This window comes from Equus caballus, chromosome 26 (assembly GCF_041296265.1).
Source record: "Equus caballus isolate H_3958 breed thoroughbred chromosome 26, TB-T2T, whole genome shotgun sequence".
Lineage (NCBI taxonomy): Eukaryota > Metazoa > Chordata > Mammalia > Perissodactyla > Equidae > Equus > Equus caballus.
Window position 1 is genome coordinate 36,872,623 of NC_091709.1, and position 20,582 is coordinate 36,893,204.

General features: G+C 42.8%; 1 protein-coding gene across 9 annotated transcripts in view; it reads left to right on the forward strand.

Annotated features, from left to right (window-relative positions):
* The window catches only part of IFNAR2 (interferon alpha and beta receptor subunit 2), an 87,275-nt gene that overhangs the window by 42,890 nt on the left and 23,803 nt on the right, over positions 1-20,582 (forward strand). For 3 of the 9 annotated variants that reach the window (XM_070252557.1, XM_070252556.1, XM_023630051.2), the window contains 7 exons: positions 922-963; positions 2,168-2,294; positions 3,317-3,486; positions 5,640-5,800; positions 9,231-9,399; positions 12,966-13,096; positions 17,731-20,028. In XM_070252557.1, coding sequence (XP_070108658.1) covers positions 922-963; positions 2,168-2,294; positions 3,317-3,486; positions 5,640-5,800; positions 9,231-9,399; positions 12,966-13,096; positions 17,731-18,429 — 1,499 coding nt within the window. In that variant the 3' untranslated portion in view covers positions 18,430-20,028. Of the gene's footprint in view, positions 1-921; positions 964-2,167; positions 2,295-3,313; positions 3,487-5,639; positions 5,801-9,230; positions 9,400-12,965; positions 13,097-17,730; positions 20,029-20,582 lie in introns of those variants that run through there. The other 6 variants (XM_070252555.1, XM_001498235.6, XM_023630050.2 and 3 more) reach the window with 3 other exon arrangements.

The window sequence follows — 20,582 nt, forward strand, 5'->3', positions numbered from 1 at the left end:
AACATAGATAGAAAGCCTGTGTTCATGGTTTGGATTCAAATACGGATTTCTGCCCTACGGTTAAGTTTAGGAAAACAATCAAATAAACAAGAATGACTTAAGGCTCAGGGGAATATCCTGGTATGTACTTTGAAGACTAAATTTCTCTTAATACCCTCCTTCTAATCCACAGTGGAGTTTGTCACTCTACTCCTCTCTTTGGAGAGAGGCCAAATCTCTTATCTCCTACGTCACCAGACTGAAAAGTCATCCTTGAACTTTGGTCTCCACACTTCATTTATTATCTGTTTTTTTTCTAGAGCCCTATTCATTTGTGCCTTTTCTCTACCTTCTTTTGTTTCTATTTCAGTATCACTGTGTCATCTGTCCCATGGTTGATCAGTAGGGGCTATGTGGGTGGACACTCCCCTGTGCCCATGCAGTGGAGCATTCAACATCCTTGGCCTCCGCCTACGAAAAATGCCAGTGACCCTTCCCCCCAAGTCATTGTGACATCCAGAGAACAAAGGAGAATCCCCAGTTCCCAACACCAACACCTTTCTTTGTCCACCACCCTTGGGAAATATCTTTACCTCTAAAGTGTATTAATTAGCAACATGCTTATTCAGATTCTGAGAATTTTCCCAGACAGATAAATGCTGCTCAGGAAACTCCCTCAACCAGCCAACACTTGTTATTAGTGTCAGCTCCCAAACAGATTTCTTTTGGATCCACTCAGGATGAAATCCTTGGACCATGCGCTGTGGATACCAATGCCGACTCTCAAAGAATCATTTCCTTGAGCATTCGTTTTTAGCACAAGAAAGCCTCCATCCAATATTAATATGTGTGTGTCAAAGAATGTCACATTCAGAGCAATGATTATAAATTGAGCCTGGAGAAAGCCTGGTTGCTTGTCTAATGTGTTTTTCTTCTTCCTAGTGTACATCAGCCTCCTGTTTGGTATTTTACATGCTGTGTCCGGTAAGAGATTTTCTTGGCTTCGCTAGATTTTGTATAAGACTCAGCGTGTTGAGGCGACCATTCAGAAGTCTAAAATGTGGGAAATTTGATTTCTGATCCAAGATCTGTTGCCCATTTTGTTTGAATCCTTTTTCTCAAATACTTTCTCTATAAAAGGTGCCAAAATTAGAAAATTCTGCTTTTCACATTTGTCTGATAAAACTATTACAAGAAATTCACACTAGAGATCAATTTAAAACCCCTTAAAAGAATGCTCAATTTAAAACCCCTTAACAAAAGAATGGGGAGACACGGACTATGCCAAACAAAAAATGATCCAGAAATAATTTCCCTCTAATTTGCATTCTTCCATCTGTTATCTGGTACTAGGTAAAGGAAAATAGTTTTTTTTTTTTTTAACTAAACTTCTTGCCTGTATAGATTAATCTTTCCACAAAACTTCACTCCACATTCAATATGTGTCCAGCCTTGTGAACACTGGAAGATAAAGAATCGGCAACTGAGAAGCCATGGCCCCGATCCTAACCACACGAAACTGAGATGATCTTAAAAACTTTAACCATATAAGGCAGGACTTGACAAGTACAGTTTTACACTCATTTGCTGCTGCCACATCCCAGCTACATAACATTGCATAACTCAACTTTTCTCAATCTTGCCGTCTATAGAATGGGTCTATTAATAGGTGCCTACGCCAGCATTGTTGGGATTAAATGCCGGGAGAGGGCCAGTCTGAGCACAGATTATTCTCTCCCTCCCCTCTGTGATGGGGCAGTAAGTGCGCTGGGGAATTCAGAGAAGGGAAAACTGGTCCTGGGCTGAGCTGCTCACGGAACACTGCAGGAGAAGTTGGGAGTTGAGTTGAAAGAATAAGGTGACCCAGGATGATATGAGTTATTTTGATCCCAGGAGTCATTGTGAGTCAGTGATAATTGGGAGAGCCCAAATTCTGTTTCCACAATGCTGAGTTTCTGTTCCCTAAGCTTTCCTGTCCTGACAACGTGTTGCTCATTATTGCTTTGGTTCACATCTCAAGTCCAGTAGAACCATTTCCTTCCTGTATTTCTAAGACCCCAGGACACTTGGGAGGGTTTCTCTGCTGGAAGGGTGGGGTCTAGACCCCAAGGGATAGTTTGAACAGTGGCCAAGGTACAACCCTAGGTTCCAGGTTTCAATGTTTCTTTTTTTCTCCTGTTTCCTTTAGTTTCTCCAGATGAATCTTGCATTTCTTTTAATTTGACATTACGCAATTTCCGGTTAATTTTATCATGGGAATTAAAAAACCGTTCCATTGTACCGACTCACTATGCATTGTCCTACACCATCATGAGGTTGGTTTGACATTTCATTTTTCTCTTGCTAAATATATTCTCTTCCTGTTATGTGGGGAATGGGGAAGAGGTAATCCTTCTTGTGACAGCTTCTCTCTCTTTGTCTCTCTCTTTTTGACTCAGAGCTTTAAAGGTGCCAAAACAAAACACAAATCCATTTTTAGTTAAACGAACTACTTTAACAATCTGAAGCTCTTTTTGACAAAGCTTGTATTTATAACCAAAGCCAATTTCTACAGGTCAGAGCCTCAGAAGTGAAATAATTATTGCATGTAATTTTCACAGTTATTTCTCTAATTCTGTAAATCTGATTTAAAAGTGCTGTGTTTTCTGAGGAGAGGAGTCCAAAGGTCTGGTGACCATATTGATGGTTTGTGTTCACTTTACTCAGGGAGGCATGTGGCACATCAGAAAGCTACCTGGCCCAGATTAGGAGAGGCCCAGGTCCAAAGTCTGGCTGGGTCATGAACCAGCTGGAACCCTTGGGCGTAGAGCTCAGCCTCTCTGAGCTAACCCTTCTACTTAAGGGTTGCTGCAAGATTAATGACATAATGGATGGAGGCTTCTCTGGCTCTCGTCTTCCCACATCTGGCAGTCATCCTCATAAGTCATTATTTTGATCCAGTGGTCCCTGGAAGTGTCCTTTTGTTCTAGCACATAGTTAGCAAGCACCTTCTGCATGCCAGGGATCCAACCCTAAGCCAGAGTCCCTGCCCTCCTGGAGCAGACATCCTGAAAGTAGGTGGAGAAATCAATAAACAAAGAAAGATATGATCTAGCAGCTGGTGGTAAAGGGTATGAAGAAATTAAAGCCGGGTAAGAAGGATCAGGAGAGACAGGGTGGTGGGTGGGGCAGAGTGAAGTGTTCTGTTTTAATCCAGGTGCTTCAGACAGACAACTTGATACAGTGATGTTTGAGCAGAGCTGTAAAGGAATGAGGAAGTGGGGCACGCAGTTAAATGGATTCTTATCACCTAAATGCTGAAGTTCCCCTTCTATCCTTTCTTTTCCTTTCAAAGTAGACCAGCAGGTGAGATGATTGTTGAGGACTGTATAAATATCACGAGATCATTCTGTGACCTCACAGATGAGTGGGACAGCATGACTGAGACGTACGTCACCACGGTAGTCGGAATCAGAGGGAACACAACGCTGGTCAGTTGCTGGGACAGAGTCTTCCCGGCATTGGACAGTGAGTTGATCTCTGTTGTGTCGTCTTCACTGTCATCATCAAGATCATCATCATTTGCTTTGCCATGAAATAGGAAGCTCTGCAAAGGAGCTTTGGATTCGGAGCTAGGCTCACCTCCGGGCCCTGCCGCTTCCCAGCTCTGTAACTGTGGAGTAGTTACTTTGTTTCTCTGAGCTTCGGTTTTCTTATCCAAAAAGTTGGAATGATAATCTGTGCTTTGAAGACGGTTACTCAATGTCTGTATAAAGCAGACATGTAGGCAGTAGTGGCTGCTGCTTTTGGGGTTGTTTCACAGCCTGACAGGAAGTGAGAGGCCTGCATCTCAGCTATCACAACTGTCTGGGCCAATGTTTTCCTTAATACTGCAGCCCCTCCCTCAGGTCATAACCCAGTAGCTCTCATACGTGCGAACACCCAGCTGCACAGGCACCTGGGTCCCAGACTCAGAGGAGACTGGAGCCTAAGAGTGGGCCTGCTCTTTCTTTCTTACCTGATAACTGGAGTCAGCTCCCTAGGGCACTTGTGTTAACAGCTCCAGGGCACTTGTCAGTGGCCCACAGCCAGACTCCATCACTTCTTCAGTATCCTAATTTGCAACCTGTTTCCAAGAGAAAGATTAAATGTTAAAGGCTGTGTGGATATGCACTCACGTGTACACGCTTAGCAAAGTGATGACTCCTGAATCCCACTGTAGCCAACAACTTAGATACTTCTGAGAGTCACTGGAATTGGTTCATGTGTATGTGTGTGTATAGATAGACAAATCTGTGTGCGTCCACATAGAAAAGAAAGAAAAGCACAGCTTATAGATCATGGTATTTCAGACCATGAAAGAAGGTATATTAAAATAATAATGAGATATCATTTTTCAAGACTCAAAATGGTAAATATTAAAAATATGTAAATGCACAGGTTTAGAGGAAATGCAGGGAGAGTACTTTGGCATGGCCTTTCTGAATGTTTTTAAAACCTTGACACATGTCTGCTCTAATCCAGAATTCCTCTTTAATAATTTGTCCTAAAGATAGGGACAATTATGGATAAAGGCAAAGATTTAGCTCCAAGAATACTCGTTGATACATGGATACCATTCAGAAAAATGAGAGATAATCTAAATGTTCAAAACAGTGAACAGGTTAAATCGTGGTATAGCCACTTTGTGGAATAGAATTAGTCATGGAAAATTATGATGAAGATCAGGGGTCAGCCAACTTTCTGTAAAGGGTCAAAAAAGAAACACTTTAGACTTTGTGGGCCACATATCATCTCTGTCACATATCCTTCTTCATTTGTTTATAACTCCTTCAAAAATAAAAACCATTGTGAACTTGCATGCTGTGCAAAAATCCAACCCACAGGCCACAGTTTGTCAGCCCTTGATGTGGATAAATATGTACCAATATGTTTATGAAATAAGTTAAGTGAAAATATATACCATGCAAAATAGTGTGGGTGAGAATGAGTTAATTTTAGTTCAGATATATATGTGTGTGTGTACACACTAGTTCAGTTTATTTATGTATATATATATATATTTACATATATACAGCATAGACAAAAGATGATGGACTCATTCAATTCAAGGACAGTTGCCTGTCTGTATTTTCTGATGTTTCTACAATGGTTATGTATTATGATTGTACAGTCATGCACCACATAACAATGTTTCTGTCAATGACAGACTACATATATGATGGTGGTCTCATAAGATCAGTACCATAAAGCTAGGTATGTGGTAGACTCTACCGTCTATGTTTTCCCAAGTCCATTCTGTGATGCTCACATGACAAAGTCACCTAATGACGCATTTCTTAGAACTTATCCCCATTGTTAAGCGACACATGGCTATAATATGAAAAGAAGTCATTTTTACTTTTGTGTTTAGAATATAGCCTGAAAACTGGGAAAGTACTGACTTCCATCTCAAAATCTGTTCTCCATTTATTTTGGTAATATTAAGCAAACCACTTTATCTTATTGTTTCTCAGTTTTTTGCCAGTGAAAAAATATAACTTATGCCTTAACTAGGACCATAGGCAGAATAAAAAGAAGATAGCTGTGAAGATGTAAGATTGTATCATGACAATGGGAACATTACTGTTGTGCAGTCATCGACTGACCGGGGTTTGTTTCTGAATTTGTTTTCTAAACAGCATCTTTGGAACCACCAGAATTTGAGATTGTTGGTTTTACCAACCACATTAATGTGATAGTGGAATTTCCACCTGTCATCCCCAAGATGCTAGTTATGAAAAACTTACAGACTCAGTTATCACTTATCATCGAAGAAAAGTCAGGCAGCATTGTAAAGCTGGTAAGTAGTCAAAACAGTTCTGAATTGGCAGTGAATACATTTGACTCTCTTCTTTAAAAAAATAACAAGATATTTGTAATGATTCGAACAAGTAAAACTAAAGGGTCTGGGTCAATGTGGTCTGATTTTAAGAAAGAATTCTCCATAGTTCATTCCTTGTGGGACTTTGTTAGCTTAGCCCAGCAGTGCAGTCTTCTTTCAAGGAATAAGCCACATGCACAACCTGAAGGGACACAGAAGAGAGAGAGGCATGTGGTGTAGAGAGGAGAACAGGCAGTTTTCAACATGCCAGGGTGAGATCTTTTTCAAAAGGGATGGTTTAGCTGCACATAAAAAGCATCTGTCTTTACCACTCCAGCCCTCCTACACTGTAAGGGAAGTGGCCCTTTCCAGCAATTCTGTCCCCTCCCGATTTCCGTGAGGGACCTAACTAAATGTCTGTGACCTCAGGGTGATCCAGGTAAAAGACATACCTGGATCTTTAATGATTTGTTCTCTCAATCCCTCAGAATTCTGGAATGAATGAAAATGGACAAACCGTGCTCACTGGTGGGCCCTGCTGTAACAGCAGCTTACATTCATATAGCCCTTTGCAATTATAAAACCCTTGGAAGTGATACCAGCCTGCAGGATATAGGGGCAGGGCATGGTAGGCAGAGGGCACAGGGAGTCGGAGGTCCTGAGGCTGGAGTGGGCCCAGTGGGTTTGAGAAATAGCAAGGAACTGGAATGGAGTGGCCGAGATAGGAGAATATGAGGAGGTGAGGTCAAGGAGGTAATGGGACTGGATCTTACAGGGCTTTGTGGGTCTAAGTCTTTGGAGTGTGATGGAAGCCACTGGAAGACCGAAGGCTTTAACAGGGCATCCTAGCTGATGTGTTAAGAATGGACCATAGGCGTCAAAGGCAGAAGTTGGGAGACCAGTTAAGAGGCTATTGGGATGGTAATTACTTAATAGGAAGTAGCACATTATATAATTATTATAAGTTTTCCTTTATTATCCACCTGGATTATAATCAACACCCTAATCTATTGATTAGGAAAAGGGAGCAAAAATAACAGAGGAAAAAATAAGCTTGTGTAGCTCAGACTATATCAAGTTTTATTAAATATCAATTTATTAATAATAAATATTTTATTAAATATTCCGGTCACACCTAATTTATAATCAACCCGTGAACTACTAGCTCTGTTTCAGATTATTATTTCTAAAATAAGAGCCCTGTGCTTTAGGATATTGACAAAACTGTAAGAGGAAAACTATAGTTAATAAGCATCTTCTTCACTAAAGAAAATGAGTCTGTAAGTTAGAGTAAAGATAATTAAAAAGAGGCTATTGGTGTAATTCAAGTGACAGATGGTGGTGTCATGGACCACCTGGCAATAGGGAGAAGTGGTTAAATATTTGCATATATTTTACAAATGGAGTCAACAGTATTTTTGGATGGATCAGATGTGTAGGGTGGTGAAGAAAGAGAGAAGTTAGGACTCCAACACTTTCCGCACGAGCACCCGGATAGATGGAGGTGCCATGAATTAAAATGGGAAAGATTGTGGACAGAGCAGGTGGATGCTTGGATATCAGTAGCTCGGTTTTGGACATGTCAGGCATCCAGGAGGAGATGCTGAGCAGATGAGTAACCGAGACTGGAGTCAGGGGAGAGCTCCCAGCCAGAGATGTCCTGGGGAGCCATTGGCTTCTTGGTGTGTATTGAATACCTTGAGACTAGATGAGATCACCCAGGAGTGGACATGCAAAGAGAAGAGAAGATATCCAAGGATGGAGTCCCCGAAGATTCCAAAATGTGGAGATCTAGCAAATGAGGAGGAAATCACAAAAGAGACTGGGAAGGAGCACCCAGCATGGTAGGAGGAGAACTGGGTGAGAGTGATGTCCTGGTAGCTGAGAGAAGAAAGTTCCAGAAGGACAGAGTGATCTAACTGAGTCAAATGCTATAAATGGGACAAGTGAGAAGAGGACTATGAATTGAGTAGTGGGTTTAACCAAATGAAAGTCATGGTTTTGGTGGAGTGATGGGTAAAGACCTGGTGAGAGTGGATTCAGGAAAGAGAAGGAAGAGAGAAATTGGAGACAGAGGGGAGAGTTAATTCTTCTAAGGAGTTTTTCTTTAAAGGGAAGGAGAGTTACGCTGTGGTGCCTGGCAGGGAAAGTGGGGTCAAGGGAGGGACTTTTTAAGGTGGGAGAATTTACAGCATGTTCATATACAGACGGAGTGTTCCAGGGGACATTCCTGGAGCAAGGGTCTAGAGGAGATGAGGGGAGATGGCATCTCGGGAGCACGGGAAGGGGTTGGCCTAGGCTGGGAGCAGGGGCTGTGCATCCGAGTCACGTCACAGGGGTGAGGCAGCGAGCTCAGGCGCAGGTGCAGGGCGGAGGGAGCTTCCGTTTGCTCGGTGAAACAGGAAGCAAGCGTTGCAGACTTAATCAGGACCTCACAGTGGCAATGCCAGGTGTGGAACTCAGATGTTCTCACTCTCAGCCACCTCCATGCTGTTCCATTGTGAGGCGAGAGCTCCTCCTCCGTAACACTCTTTGTGCTCTGGCCCCTTTCTCCTCTTCATTGCCAATTTGCCACACATGAGCATTTAGTTTGTTGGGTTTAAAAAAAAAAATTCTTCCTTCTTCCAGATGGAAACTTGCAGAAAAACATTTTTACAGAAGGCTGTATTTGAACTGCTGTAAATCCTAATTTATAAAACTGCTTGTAAGAATGTATTTTGAAAACTATAAAACATTATACAAAAATTGTTTTTCATGAAAGAACCTTCATATCATCTGTTTAATTCCAAAATGAAACAGAAAGAAATTTCCCCTACCTGGGAAAGGAGAGGCAAAGTGTTTTAAGGGAGAAGACAGGGATCTAGACATCAGCCTTAATTCTGCTACAGACAGGCTGTGTGGCCTTGGGGCAGTTACTTACCCACTCTGAGCTGCAGTTTCCTCATCTGGAGAATGGGGATAGTGCCTATTTTGAAGACTGTTTTGATAATCAAATGAGTTAATATGTGTGAAAGTTCTTTTTGAAGTGTAAAGTGGACACATCATTAATGAAATAAGATAATCTCATTTTTTTTTTAATTTTCTTACTTTTGCAAGCTTATCTTACTGCAAGACAGAATAATCATGCAAAGATAATATCATGGAGACTTTTATTCCTCATTGAGACTGTTTCCCCTCATTTGTAAAATGAAGTTGCTAGACTAGGTTTTGTGGCTTAAGAACGTGTGGGTGTGCATGTACATGGAATTTTGTGATGAATTTCTTGCCCCAAGTGACTTATAAATACTTTTTCTTGCCAAGCCTATGATATTTCTATCCCTGTTTAAGATTTGAAGACAAACCCCCAAAGAATTGCCTCTATGTGCAATTCTCGCTCAAAGTCTTACTGATTTTTTGCTTATTTTTACAGCATAGACCCAAAATAGATGGAAACACCACTGGAAATTTCACTTATGTCATCGACAAGTTAATTCCAAACACAGAGTACTGTGTATCTGTTTATTTGGAGCCTAAAGAGGCGGAAAAAATACGTAGATCTCCTTTAAAATGTACCCTCCTTCAACCTGGACAAGAGTCAGGTATGACAGTTTTTGAAAACTCGTGTTTTGCTTTTACTCTTTAAAACCTATTTAAAGAAAAAAATCTGAAAGTCGTGGGGCACTAAAGGTATTTCGTCCACTAAGGGAAGATCACAGAGGTGTTTTCTTTCTTTTTCTTTTTCCTTTTCCTTGAGGAAGATTGTCGCTAAGCTAATATCTATGCCAATCTTCCTCTATTTTATGTGGGATGCCGCCACAGCATGGCTGATGAGTGGTGTGTAGATTTGCACCCGGGATCTGAACCCACGCACCCCGGGCTGCCGTGAACTTAACCACTATGCCACCAAGCTGGCCCCCTAGAGAGGTGTTTTCTGCTGGTGGTCTCTACTATGTGGTGGAGTCACTTTTGTGTTGCCATATCATAGGGACAATCAGATGTCTACCTTTATAAGGTCAGAAATCCTTCTGAAATGGAAACGCTTTGATTTCAGGGGGTCAGGGTTAAATTGAGTTCTGGGTACCCTGAGTTTGGCCATTATTGGAGCTGAGTGCTAGAGGGGGCCGGGTTGCTGGAAGCATCTGCATGCCGGAGAATCGGTGAAAGGATGGAGGCAACCAGGTTGGGTGTGGTTCATCGAGGTGGCCTGGCTCTCGGGAAGCTTGGCTGTAGCTCATAGCTGAGAGGGCGCCTGATCCGTGTGGACGAGATAGTCACTGATGAAGGCTGAAAACCCTTCTGTGGCAAAGGCAGCAGAATAGTAAACAGTGTGACCCCCGAACCTTCCTCCACAGGGAGAAATTTGCGGTGACAGCAATCAGGCCTAGGATCAGTCACCGCTGATTATTTTCTCAGGAAGAAAACTATTTTCTCGATTCTGACACCATGTACCCGAGGGAGCGTGAGATCCCACAGGTTAAGGCCTCAGTCCCACAACACTGCCCTCCTCACCACCATTTGAGATGCCAATCACAGGTCCAAGTGGTCACCTGGGCTTCTGCCCAACCAGCTATACATCAGATTCCCACAATCCCCTCCTTGGGTTTGATAATTTGCTGGAATGGCTCACAGAACTCGGAAAAACAGTTTCCTTACTAGATTCCTGGTTTATAAAAGGACACAACTCAGGAACAGCTAGAAGGAAGAGATGCCTAGGGCAAGATATGGGGGAAAGAGCACAGAGCTTCTGTGCCCTCTCTGGGCACACCACCCTCCCAGCATCTCCATGTGTTCACCAAGCTGGAGGCTCTCTGAACCCCATCATTTAGGATTTTTACAGAGCTTCATTACATAGCCGTGACTGCCTCAATCCTTGGCCGTTGGCAATTAAGCAGCCTCCAGTCCCTCCACCCTCCCTAGAGGTTGAGGGGTGGGGCTGAAAGTTCCAACCCTCTAAGGAGTTGGTTGGTTCCCCTGGCAACCAGCCCCCAGCCTTTGGGGCTTTCCAAATGTCGCCTCCTTAGCATAAACTCAAGTGTGGTTCAAAGGGGCTTGCTATAAATGACAAGACTCCTTTCGCCTTCTTTGCTCTTATGACAGGAAATTCTAAAGGTTTTTGTTACTCTATGCCAGGAACTGGGGACAAAGACCAATTATGTATTTCCTATTATAAATCACTTTATCACACCAATAAAAACTCAAATTAGTAATATGACAGGACAGATGATGATTTGCTGAAACTCAGCCCCCACTTAGAAGGTGAACCGTAAGGCTGACCGAAGACACAGTTTCCTTTGGAGGTTGATGTGCTCTGTGCTGATGCGGTTTCTCCCCTGACTTTTCTCTGTTTCACCTAAGAAATGGTCATGCAACAGCATGCTCTCAGGTCATTTCCTCTTTACTTGGTGTGAACACATCATTTGGCATATTAAGTCAGCCTCCATTCTTTTATCATTCCCCAAGACAGTAACAGTACAGGTATCCCTCACTACCCAAATATCTCATGTTCCGATTCTTGCTGTCTGAAACTCAGGAACCAAGTAGGTCCAGATGTCGTGGCCTCTCTCACTGTCCAGTCTTGCCATCTGAACTACCCTCAATTAGCCAGACCCAGGAACCAGACAGGTTTGGATGGGCTCGATTCTTGAAGGACACCCTGGGACCGGTGTTAACTTCCTCAGACTCAGCTGTGAACGCTGCTCTCTTAGGGCGCTAGTGACGTGGGGGGATTTTAGTGCCGAGATCTGGAGAAATGCCTTCCCTTTGGCAAGCCCTAGATCAACTGGCTGGCTCTTTTAGTAAGGCCTTGAGGGCAAGCTGTGCTCATCCATTTGACAGCTATTTACTGGGGGCCTACTATGCGCTGGATTCTCTTCTGGATACTGGGGATGCAGCAGTGAACAAAACAGATAAAAATTGCTGACCTTGTGGGGCTTACCTTGCAGTAGAGAGACAGAAAAACAAGATTTAAAAAATTACATAGGATGTTAAGTGATGGTAAGCGCTGTGGAGAAAAATTAAGCAGGAAGGGAGTGAGGCTAATGTCAAATAGAGGGTGGTAGGTCTCTGTTTTAAATAGGGTGGTGTCTTGGTTTACATTCCCTAGAACCGAGCCTAAAAGGAAAATCTGGTTCAAGTGATTTACTGGGGGTGGGAGACAGGGTGAGGACACAGGGGTCAGAATCCTATTACATCATTGCTGCTCCAAAGAAATCACTTGGGTTCACAGAATCCTTTTCAGGAGTGTAAACTCTATACGTGTAAGAATTTTGTCTCATGAGTGTGTGCCTTTGTGGCTAGATGTGACTCTAGAACCGTCATTGATAAGACGCTCCTTCACTCTTGATAGAAAGCAGCGAGGGTTCCTGAACCCTCCGCTCTCCCACAGCGCAAGGGTCTCCCCTGGGTTTCTTTCTGTTCATTCCTTAACTTTCCGAAAGACTTTTAAAACGCAATCCACCTTTATTTCTTTTTTTCTCTCCTGTATCTGTTTTGCCTGAGGCTGTGGTTACAGGATTAATGTTAATAAAGGTCTTTCTGGAAATTTAAGAGAAGCTTAGTTTCGTAATTACTGAGATCTTCTCAGTCCAGTCGGACTTATGAAAAAAACCTGTTTTCAGTCAGAAGGTTGGAATTTTCCAAAAGGAATTTTGACAAGAACCTAAAGGGGGACCCATTATAGCACAAAGTGAGTTCTGCAGAACCCTGATTTGGGGACCCCGTGTGACCCAAGTCCAGCCTCATAAAGACCCCATTGTTTTCTTCAGGCAAACCCCTTTTCCACTTCCACCTTCCTGCACTGCCTTCTAATGTGTGGCTATTGAGCACCTGAGATGTGGCTAATGTGACTGAGAAACTGATGGGGTTTTTTTCAATTTTGATAATTCACATTTAAATGGTCACATGTGGCCAATGGCTACCGTATTGGTCAGTACAATCACAGGACAATTATAAACTGGAAGCAATTTTACTTTTAAAAACTAAATTTTGTCATTTTTTAAAAAATGTATACTTGTATTACTTTCCATTCTTTTGTATTTAACAAGTTTTTCCAACTTTTGCTCTTTTCCTGTCTTCTTTCACCACCAAACCAATGTGCATTTATTCCCACCTGTGATTGTTTATTGGATTTGTTTTGAAATAAAGTCATCTAACTTTTCATCAACAGAGTCATCAGAATCTGCCAAAATAGGAGGAATAATTACTGTGTTTTTAATAGCAGCTGTCTTCACAAGCACCATAATAACACTGAGACGGATTGGTTATATATGCTTAAGAAATAATTACCCCAAAGTTTTGGTATGTAGTTTTTCTTTCAGTTCTATCTTTATTTTTTATTTTAACTTAAGAATTTTTCTTATGTACTTAAATATTTTCACAGAAGAAAATCCCATTTTCTAAAAACACTAAGGTGTTTTATTGCTCTGGGTTCTTTCCATCCCTATAAACGTGTATTTTGCATTTTATGTTTTCTTTTCACGGTTTGTCTCTGTATTATTTTTATGATCATGTAGTATTCCATTGTTATTAGTGTATCATTTTTCCCTTAATCATTTCCCAGCTGTAAGGCATTTGAATTAATTTCTTTTTCCTTTCCTTCTCTCTTTGGCGATTAGGAATAGTGCAATGAACATTTTTGTACAGATTGTCTTCTTATTTTGGATTACTTCAGTGGAACATATACACAAAGTGGATTTATCTGATAAAAGGAGAAAGAACTGGGCTGGCCTAGTGGTGTAGTGGTTAAGTTCACGCGCTCTGCTTCTGCAGCCCAGGGTCCATGGGTTCAGATCCCAGGTGTGGACCTACACACCACTCATCAAGCCATGCTGTGGCAGCATCCCACATATGAAACAGAGGAAGATTGGCACAGATGTTAGCTCAGCAACAATCTTCCCCAAGCAAAAAAAGGATGATTGGCAACAGATGTTAGCTCAGGGCCAATCTTCCTCACCAAAAAAAAAAAGAAGAAAAGAAAGAACTAGTTTATAATGCCAGCAGTGACATATAGGTGCACATATTTCTCCAAAACCTCTGCTGGTGTTGATGAATCATTTATACTACTTTTTTTTTTTTTTTTGAGGAAGATTAGCCCTGAGCTAACATCTACTGCCAATCCTCCCTTTTTTGCTGAGGAAGACTAGCCCTGAGCTAACATCCATGCCCATCTTCCTCCACTTTATATGTGGGATGCCTACCACAGCATGGCTTGCCAAGAGGTGCCAGGTCCACAGCTGGGATCCAAACCAGCAAACCCCAGGCCGCCAAAGCGAAACGTGCGCACTTAACTGCTGCACCACTGGGCCAGCCCCCTATACTACTTTTTTTCAATTATCTTGTGTATCATGGTCCCACCTAGTTGTTCTCGTCTGTATTAATTATTAGTGAAACTGGCCACTTTGCTTGTCTGTGTTTCCTCCGTGCTCCCCGAGGCCCACACTTTCCACTGAGAGTTTTTAACGAGTCAGCCACATCTGGGTATTGATCTTACATATTTCCAAAACCTCATGTCTTTTGACTCACTCCTTTTGCCCATCGTTAGTCATTATATCCCATTGCTTTCTTTGTATATCAGTTTTGTAATATTTCACACAGAAATATCTTATTTTTCTGTGTTTAAGCTCATTCGCCTATTCTTATAATGTGTTAACATGTTCAAATACCCCTCCACAGTTGATAAAACTGTAGTCTTCTTTTTCTTGTTGTTTTTATGTGTTCGGATTGGGCTGGGGATGGCATTTTTTATTGGGTGTATGTGTGTGTACTTTGGGAGATTTTAATTACAGTTAGTATTTGAACCTGGCTGGCATTTGGGTCTGCTTTTGAGATGTGATGGCTCTGTGCTGGTGTCATCTACACTATGATCCCTATCTTACAAGAATGGGTGTTTTTTTACCTATCAGTGCACTATATCTTTTAGAGCCTTTTATCTTAGTCTTTGGTTGAGGCTTTGCTCTCAGCCTTCGTTCCAACTCTTCCTGTCTGCCATACATTACTTGGGCTTCAGGTCTTACGTAAATCCTACTCCAACTCATTTTTCTCATGCAGCCTTGAGGTGTAAAGGCCCTTATCCTCTCCTAGATAAATCTTCTGCCTGAATCACCTAAACTCGTAATTAACCCTCCTCCCGGGTCTCCCTGGGGTTCCTCCCGTCCTTAAGATGCATTCAAATTATATGCCAATTATTCACATGTGTGTTATTCTGTGAACACCAAGTAATGACTGGAGTTGTTGTTATTTTATGTCTGTCTGGTATTTCTCCATTAAAAATTGTTGCTCCGTGTTTCAGCAAAAACTCTAGGAATGGTAAAACAGAAGACTCTAAGCCTAGTGTGTTTATATGTTTAATCAAAAATAGATGTTAAAAATTTTAAATGGCATCTTTTCTCTTTTTCTCTTCTGCTTCTTTTTTTTCTTTTTTGCATTTAACAAGTATTTTCTGAGTATTTGCTATGTGTCCACCTGTTTTAGGTGGCGGGGCTATAGAATTGAAGAAAACAAACCAAAATCTCTGCCCTCGTGGAGCTTAAAGCCTGGGGAGCAGGGGGACAGACAGCGATAACTGATAGATGACACAACTGGCTAAGTCAAAAGTTCACATGATCCTAAAGATAAATTCTTAGGATTAATAAGTTTCGTGAAGTTACTACATACAAAATAATCAGTTCAAAAATGCTTGCATTTTTATACACTAGCAACAACTAGAGAATAAACATGAAGCTGCTTTTCAACATCTGAGAAATTAGGTCCACAAGTCATAGTGTAAAGCTTTGTGAACTTCCACAAACTCAACATGCCCACGTAACTCATGCACAGATCAAGAAAGAGAGTATAACCAGCCTCCCCAGAAGCTTCTCTCCTGCCACCTTCTAGTCACTATCCCTCACCAAGGGTAACCACTATCCTGATTACTAACAACATAGATTAGTTTTACCTGGTTTTGAACTTGGAATCATACAGTTAAGTGGAATCATACGGTTAAAAAAAAAATGAATACCATTACAATAGTGATAAAAACTATTTTTTAAACTTTTAAGGAAGATATCTAACAGAAGATGTTACAAGCCCTTTGTGGAGAAAATTATCAAACCTTATTGAAAGGTATTAACAAAGATCTAGTCAAATGGGGAGCCCAGAAACTGCCCCACACATATGGAAACATGAAAAATGACCAGTACAAATGAGAGTGGGAAAAGGATTGGCTGGTCAATAAATGTTATCTATGTTGGGGAAGATGAAATTGGATCCCTACCTCACGCCATACACAAACATCAGTTCCAAGTAGATTAAAGACTGTAATGTGAAAGGCAAAACTGTTAAAGTTTTGGAAGGCAATATAGGTGATTCTATATGACTTTGGGGTAAGGAAGTTTCTCTCAGACACAAAAAGCAAAAAACCGTAAAGGAAGAAAATTGATACATTTCCTTATATTAAAATTAAGTATTTCTTTTTGTCAAATGTCATCGTAAAGAGAGTAAAATGATAAACCACAGACTAGGGGAAAATATAGGTAACATAAATAATTGACAAATAACTAGCATCCACATTATATAAAGAGCTCCTATGAATCAATAAGAAAAAAGATGAACAACTCAATAGAAAAATTAACCCCAAGGCTGGGGCTGGGTGGAGCAGGGGAAGAGCAGTTTTGTCTAATTGGGCAGTCGAGTCAGGCAGGCATGGGAGAACAGAGAGGAGGAGAGTGCTGATGATGATTCCAGGCCTGTGAAAGGCATCTCGTGACCACCCTCCTCACCAATGGCCCCATTGTCGTCAACCTGGATACACTGAAATGCAGCCTGCTTCCTGTTCTCTTTACCTCACCCCACCCCACTGTGTCCTGCAGACGTTTTCTTCCAAGGGCTGCAATAGAGAAGCTCCAATCTCCCTGCTCTTCTCATCCCTGATCCTTAAGGGGTCATCATCATCTTTAAGGTCCTCCAGTCCAGAGGGCTTTGACCCCAGTAGAATCAGCTCCCTAGAGTCTCTCCTCACCCACAGTTCCTTGACACTCCTTAAGAATGTCTTAGCAATCCAGAATTGAAGTCTATCCCCATTTGAGATCCAGCCCCCACCACTTACTAGACAGGAACGTTGGGCAACCTTAACCTCTCTGCCTCATTTTCTCATCAGTAAAGTGGGGATAAGACTAGTAAGTGTACTTCATAGAGCGGTTGTGAGTGTCGAGACAAATAATCAATAACCATTCTGTAGATGAGAGGGAGAAGGTGAGTTTTGCTTGAGCCAGGGTAAGGATTACAACCCAGGAAGGCAGTCCCCACAAAGGGAGAAAGCATTCGGGAGAAGCATGATTTCCAGTACAGTTTTATACCTTTTGGGAACAAAGAACAGACATTAAACACACCCAGATACATAATCATCCAAGTTTCAAAGAGATATTCAGCTGCAAATTAGCAGAGCCATGTGACCCTGTCCCAGAAAGGAAATTTAGGAATACTGATGAAGGCTTACGGATACTGGCATCTTAGGAGGGGAAGGTTGCATTCTTATCTTAAAAGAGTGCATTCCTTTATTTTGATAGAGTGTTTAATGCATTCTTTACTTTAACGGTTAAAGCAGATGTATCATGTATGTCTACAGGCCGTAAGTCAGGCTTCTTTAGTTCAAGCTGAATCACTTTTAAACCAGCATAGCTACCCCGTAGACCTCAATATGTGGAAATATCTTGTCCTGAGGATAAAACGAATTACAACATGTAACGTAGTAAGAGCAGTGCCCAGCAAATAGTAAACACTGTAGTATAGCTGTTAGCTATTATTATTGTTGTTGTTGTTGTTGTTGATGTTGTATTGATGGTCGTCATCGTCACCATCCTCATCGCTGTGCAGTTAATCTCAGTAAGTTTTATTACGTCAAAAAATAAAGAACAAACCCTCAGAATTGATCATCTCTCTCTCTCTCTTTTTTTAAGAATTTTCGTAACCAGTCAGCCTGGGTATTTCCCGAGCTACCGCCATTGGAAGCCGTGGCTTTGGTGGAGATCATTCACATCAATAGAAAGAAGAAAGTGTGGGATTATACATATGATGATGAAAGTGACAGCGATAATGAAGCTGTTCCCCGGGCGAGCGCAGGCGGTTACACCATGCATGGACTGACAGGCCTGTGTCCGGCCTCCACGTCCTCGGCCTCCTCTGAGGACTGCTTCGACCCAGACCCTGAGGAACCTTCCCTGCCCCAGCCTGGGGCTGAGTCTGAGCCCCTGATGGCACCAGGGCCTGGCCCCTGGCAGTCGGAATGCACAGATGGGGCCTATGAGAGGACAAGGAACCTGCTTCAGGACCCCTTCCCTGAGGAGGACAGCTGCTCCACTGAGGGGACTGAGGACAGAATTATCTTCAATGTGGATTTAAACTCTGTGTGTGTGAGCACCCTCGACGACGACGACCCAGAAGTTCCTCCAGTGTTATCATGTATTCCAGAAGAGACAGTGGACCTAGAGGATGCCGAGGAAATGGAAACGAGCCTTCTGGTGGCCGGTGGAGAAGGCATGCAGCTGCCCTTCCCCAGCCCCCCTGTGGAGTGCCTCTGGCCTGAAGATGCTCCATCTGAAAAGAGCGACACTGCCGAGTCGGATGTTGACATAGGGGATGGTTATATAATGAGATGAAGCCAAAAATATTTAACTTGAACTGACAAATACCTCCAGGGTTCTCTCTCCTTGTACCCCCAGATGCTCCTTTGTGGTTTGCAAGTGTTCTCTGAGAGACGGAGCGGGAGACTGCAGAGTTGGCTGGGTTCTTCCTGGTGACGCCATCTATGCAAATTCCCCCTATGGAGGCAGGGGAAGTGGGAAACAGCATCGCCCGGTGCATTGTTTACAGTACAGTGTATTACAAAGTGATACACTTTGATGGGAAAATGCCCATTCCCTTTACTCTCATGCACTTATATAATGTTGCTGCAGCATGTTTCCCAGTGGAGGGAGCAAGGTTCCCTGTGGTTTTCAGAGGTGGTCCAGGGCCCTGTAAGATTTCTGGGAAATAGTTAAGTTGGGCCTGAGTGGGAGTGGGGAGAGAAAAGGAAGACACTCAGCAGGGTTCATAGCTGGAGCAGTCAGCAGTGTGGAGCCCAGCAGGCTCAAGGAAGGAGCCGGAAAGAAAAGAGGCAAGAAAAGAGGAGGGAGGAAGGGCCGAGGAAGGGAAAGAAGGGGGATTCACAAGGCAACAGAAGCACATGCACTGAGCTGGAAGTAGGGCAGGTCCAGCCGAGTCTTCGGCACCTCCCCGATGTCCTACTCTGTCGCCCATACTCTGAGAATTTAACTCTCAGCCCTCGTGTGAATGAGGATGACAGATTGGCACACATAAATGACTCTAGTGTCAGGTGGGTGACTAAAAGAGGAAGCATTTGCATGAGGGAGAGGGTTGGAGCCTCAGAGCCGTATTTTAAGATTTAGAAAAAGCAAGTGACAGAACGAATGCAAATGTGCTTCTAGGTCTTCAGAAGCAATAAGGCGTAAAATTCCCAGAGATCCTGTTCAACAATTTAAGAAGTGCTATATGTGCTGACTCCAAATGTCCTGCACCTGACTACAGTTCCTGTGAATCTGGGGGTAGAAAGGGGAAGGAAAGTTCTAGAAGAGCATGTAGCAAACAACACAAGGACTGGGGTGAAGGGTCTGCTTGCCATTTCACCGTGTGACCCAGAGCACTTGGCTTCTCTGAGCCTCAATTTCTTCATTTATGAAATAAGGGGATTGGACGAGGTAATCTCCAAGATCCTGTGCTGCTAGGAGAAATATTAGAAAACACATAGGAATAAAGGATCTGGTGGAGGTACTGCAACCCTGCGGGGCTCCCAGACTCCCTCCCGTACCCCTCACCCCAAGAGCAGGGTTCTCAGATCTTTCTTCTGGGCCCCTTCAAAAGGGGGAAAACAAAAATTATATGAGTCCCAGTTCAAGGACTTTGAATAGATTTCTTTTATAATTGCTCTAAAAGAACTCAAAGGAGAGGGCTGAGACACAGGGAGCTGTTATTTGATAATAATCTAACAAAATTCCGTAGGAAAGGGACCTTATCATACACGAAGTCCATTTCTCAGTCCTCTGAATGCATCGATCATATTTTGAAGGATTTCCAGAGTGATCTTCTGGGATAACCTTTTTATGGCTGCTTTTATCTATGGGCGTGTGTGTGTATTTTTAAATTTTGTATAATGGTTGGAGGTTGGGAAAGGATACTACAAATACACTTTTTAATACAAACTCGGTAATGTCTCCGGAGTTGTTTCTCATCACAGAGCGTATATATGCAGATTTGCGGTTCTGCCGGCATCTCCGGGTTTGCACAGGGCCCACCCTAACTCTGTGCAGTGGTCTACAGGGAGCAAGGGCACGTTCCGTCCGCCGCCTGTGCTCTTTCACGTAGAGTGTTCTAGGTCAATGTCAGCCGGCGGTTACATCACCCTGTTCTTACCCTGCTCTGGTTTTCCCCCCTCACCACAGAGCCAAAAAAAAAAAAAAGAGGAAATTCAACCTTTCTCAGCAGGGTTGTGAGAGAAACGATTTATTACCAAATAAATGACTTGGTTTTGTGTTATTTATCCCTTGCGGGGGAGGGGGAGGGGGGAGGGGGGAGGGGGAGCAGAGGGGGAGGGGGAAGGGGAGCGGGGGGGAGGGGGAGCGGGGGGAGGGGGAGCGGGGGGGAGGGGGAGCGGGGGGGGGGGACGGGGGCGTAAAGAAGACCCTCTGCAGCTTGATTTGCTGATAGAGTGCCTGAAAATCATTTTACATGTGGGGAGAGAGAATTATAGGGGCCG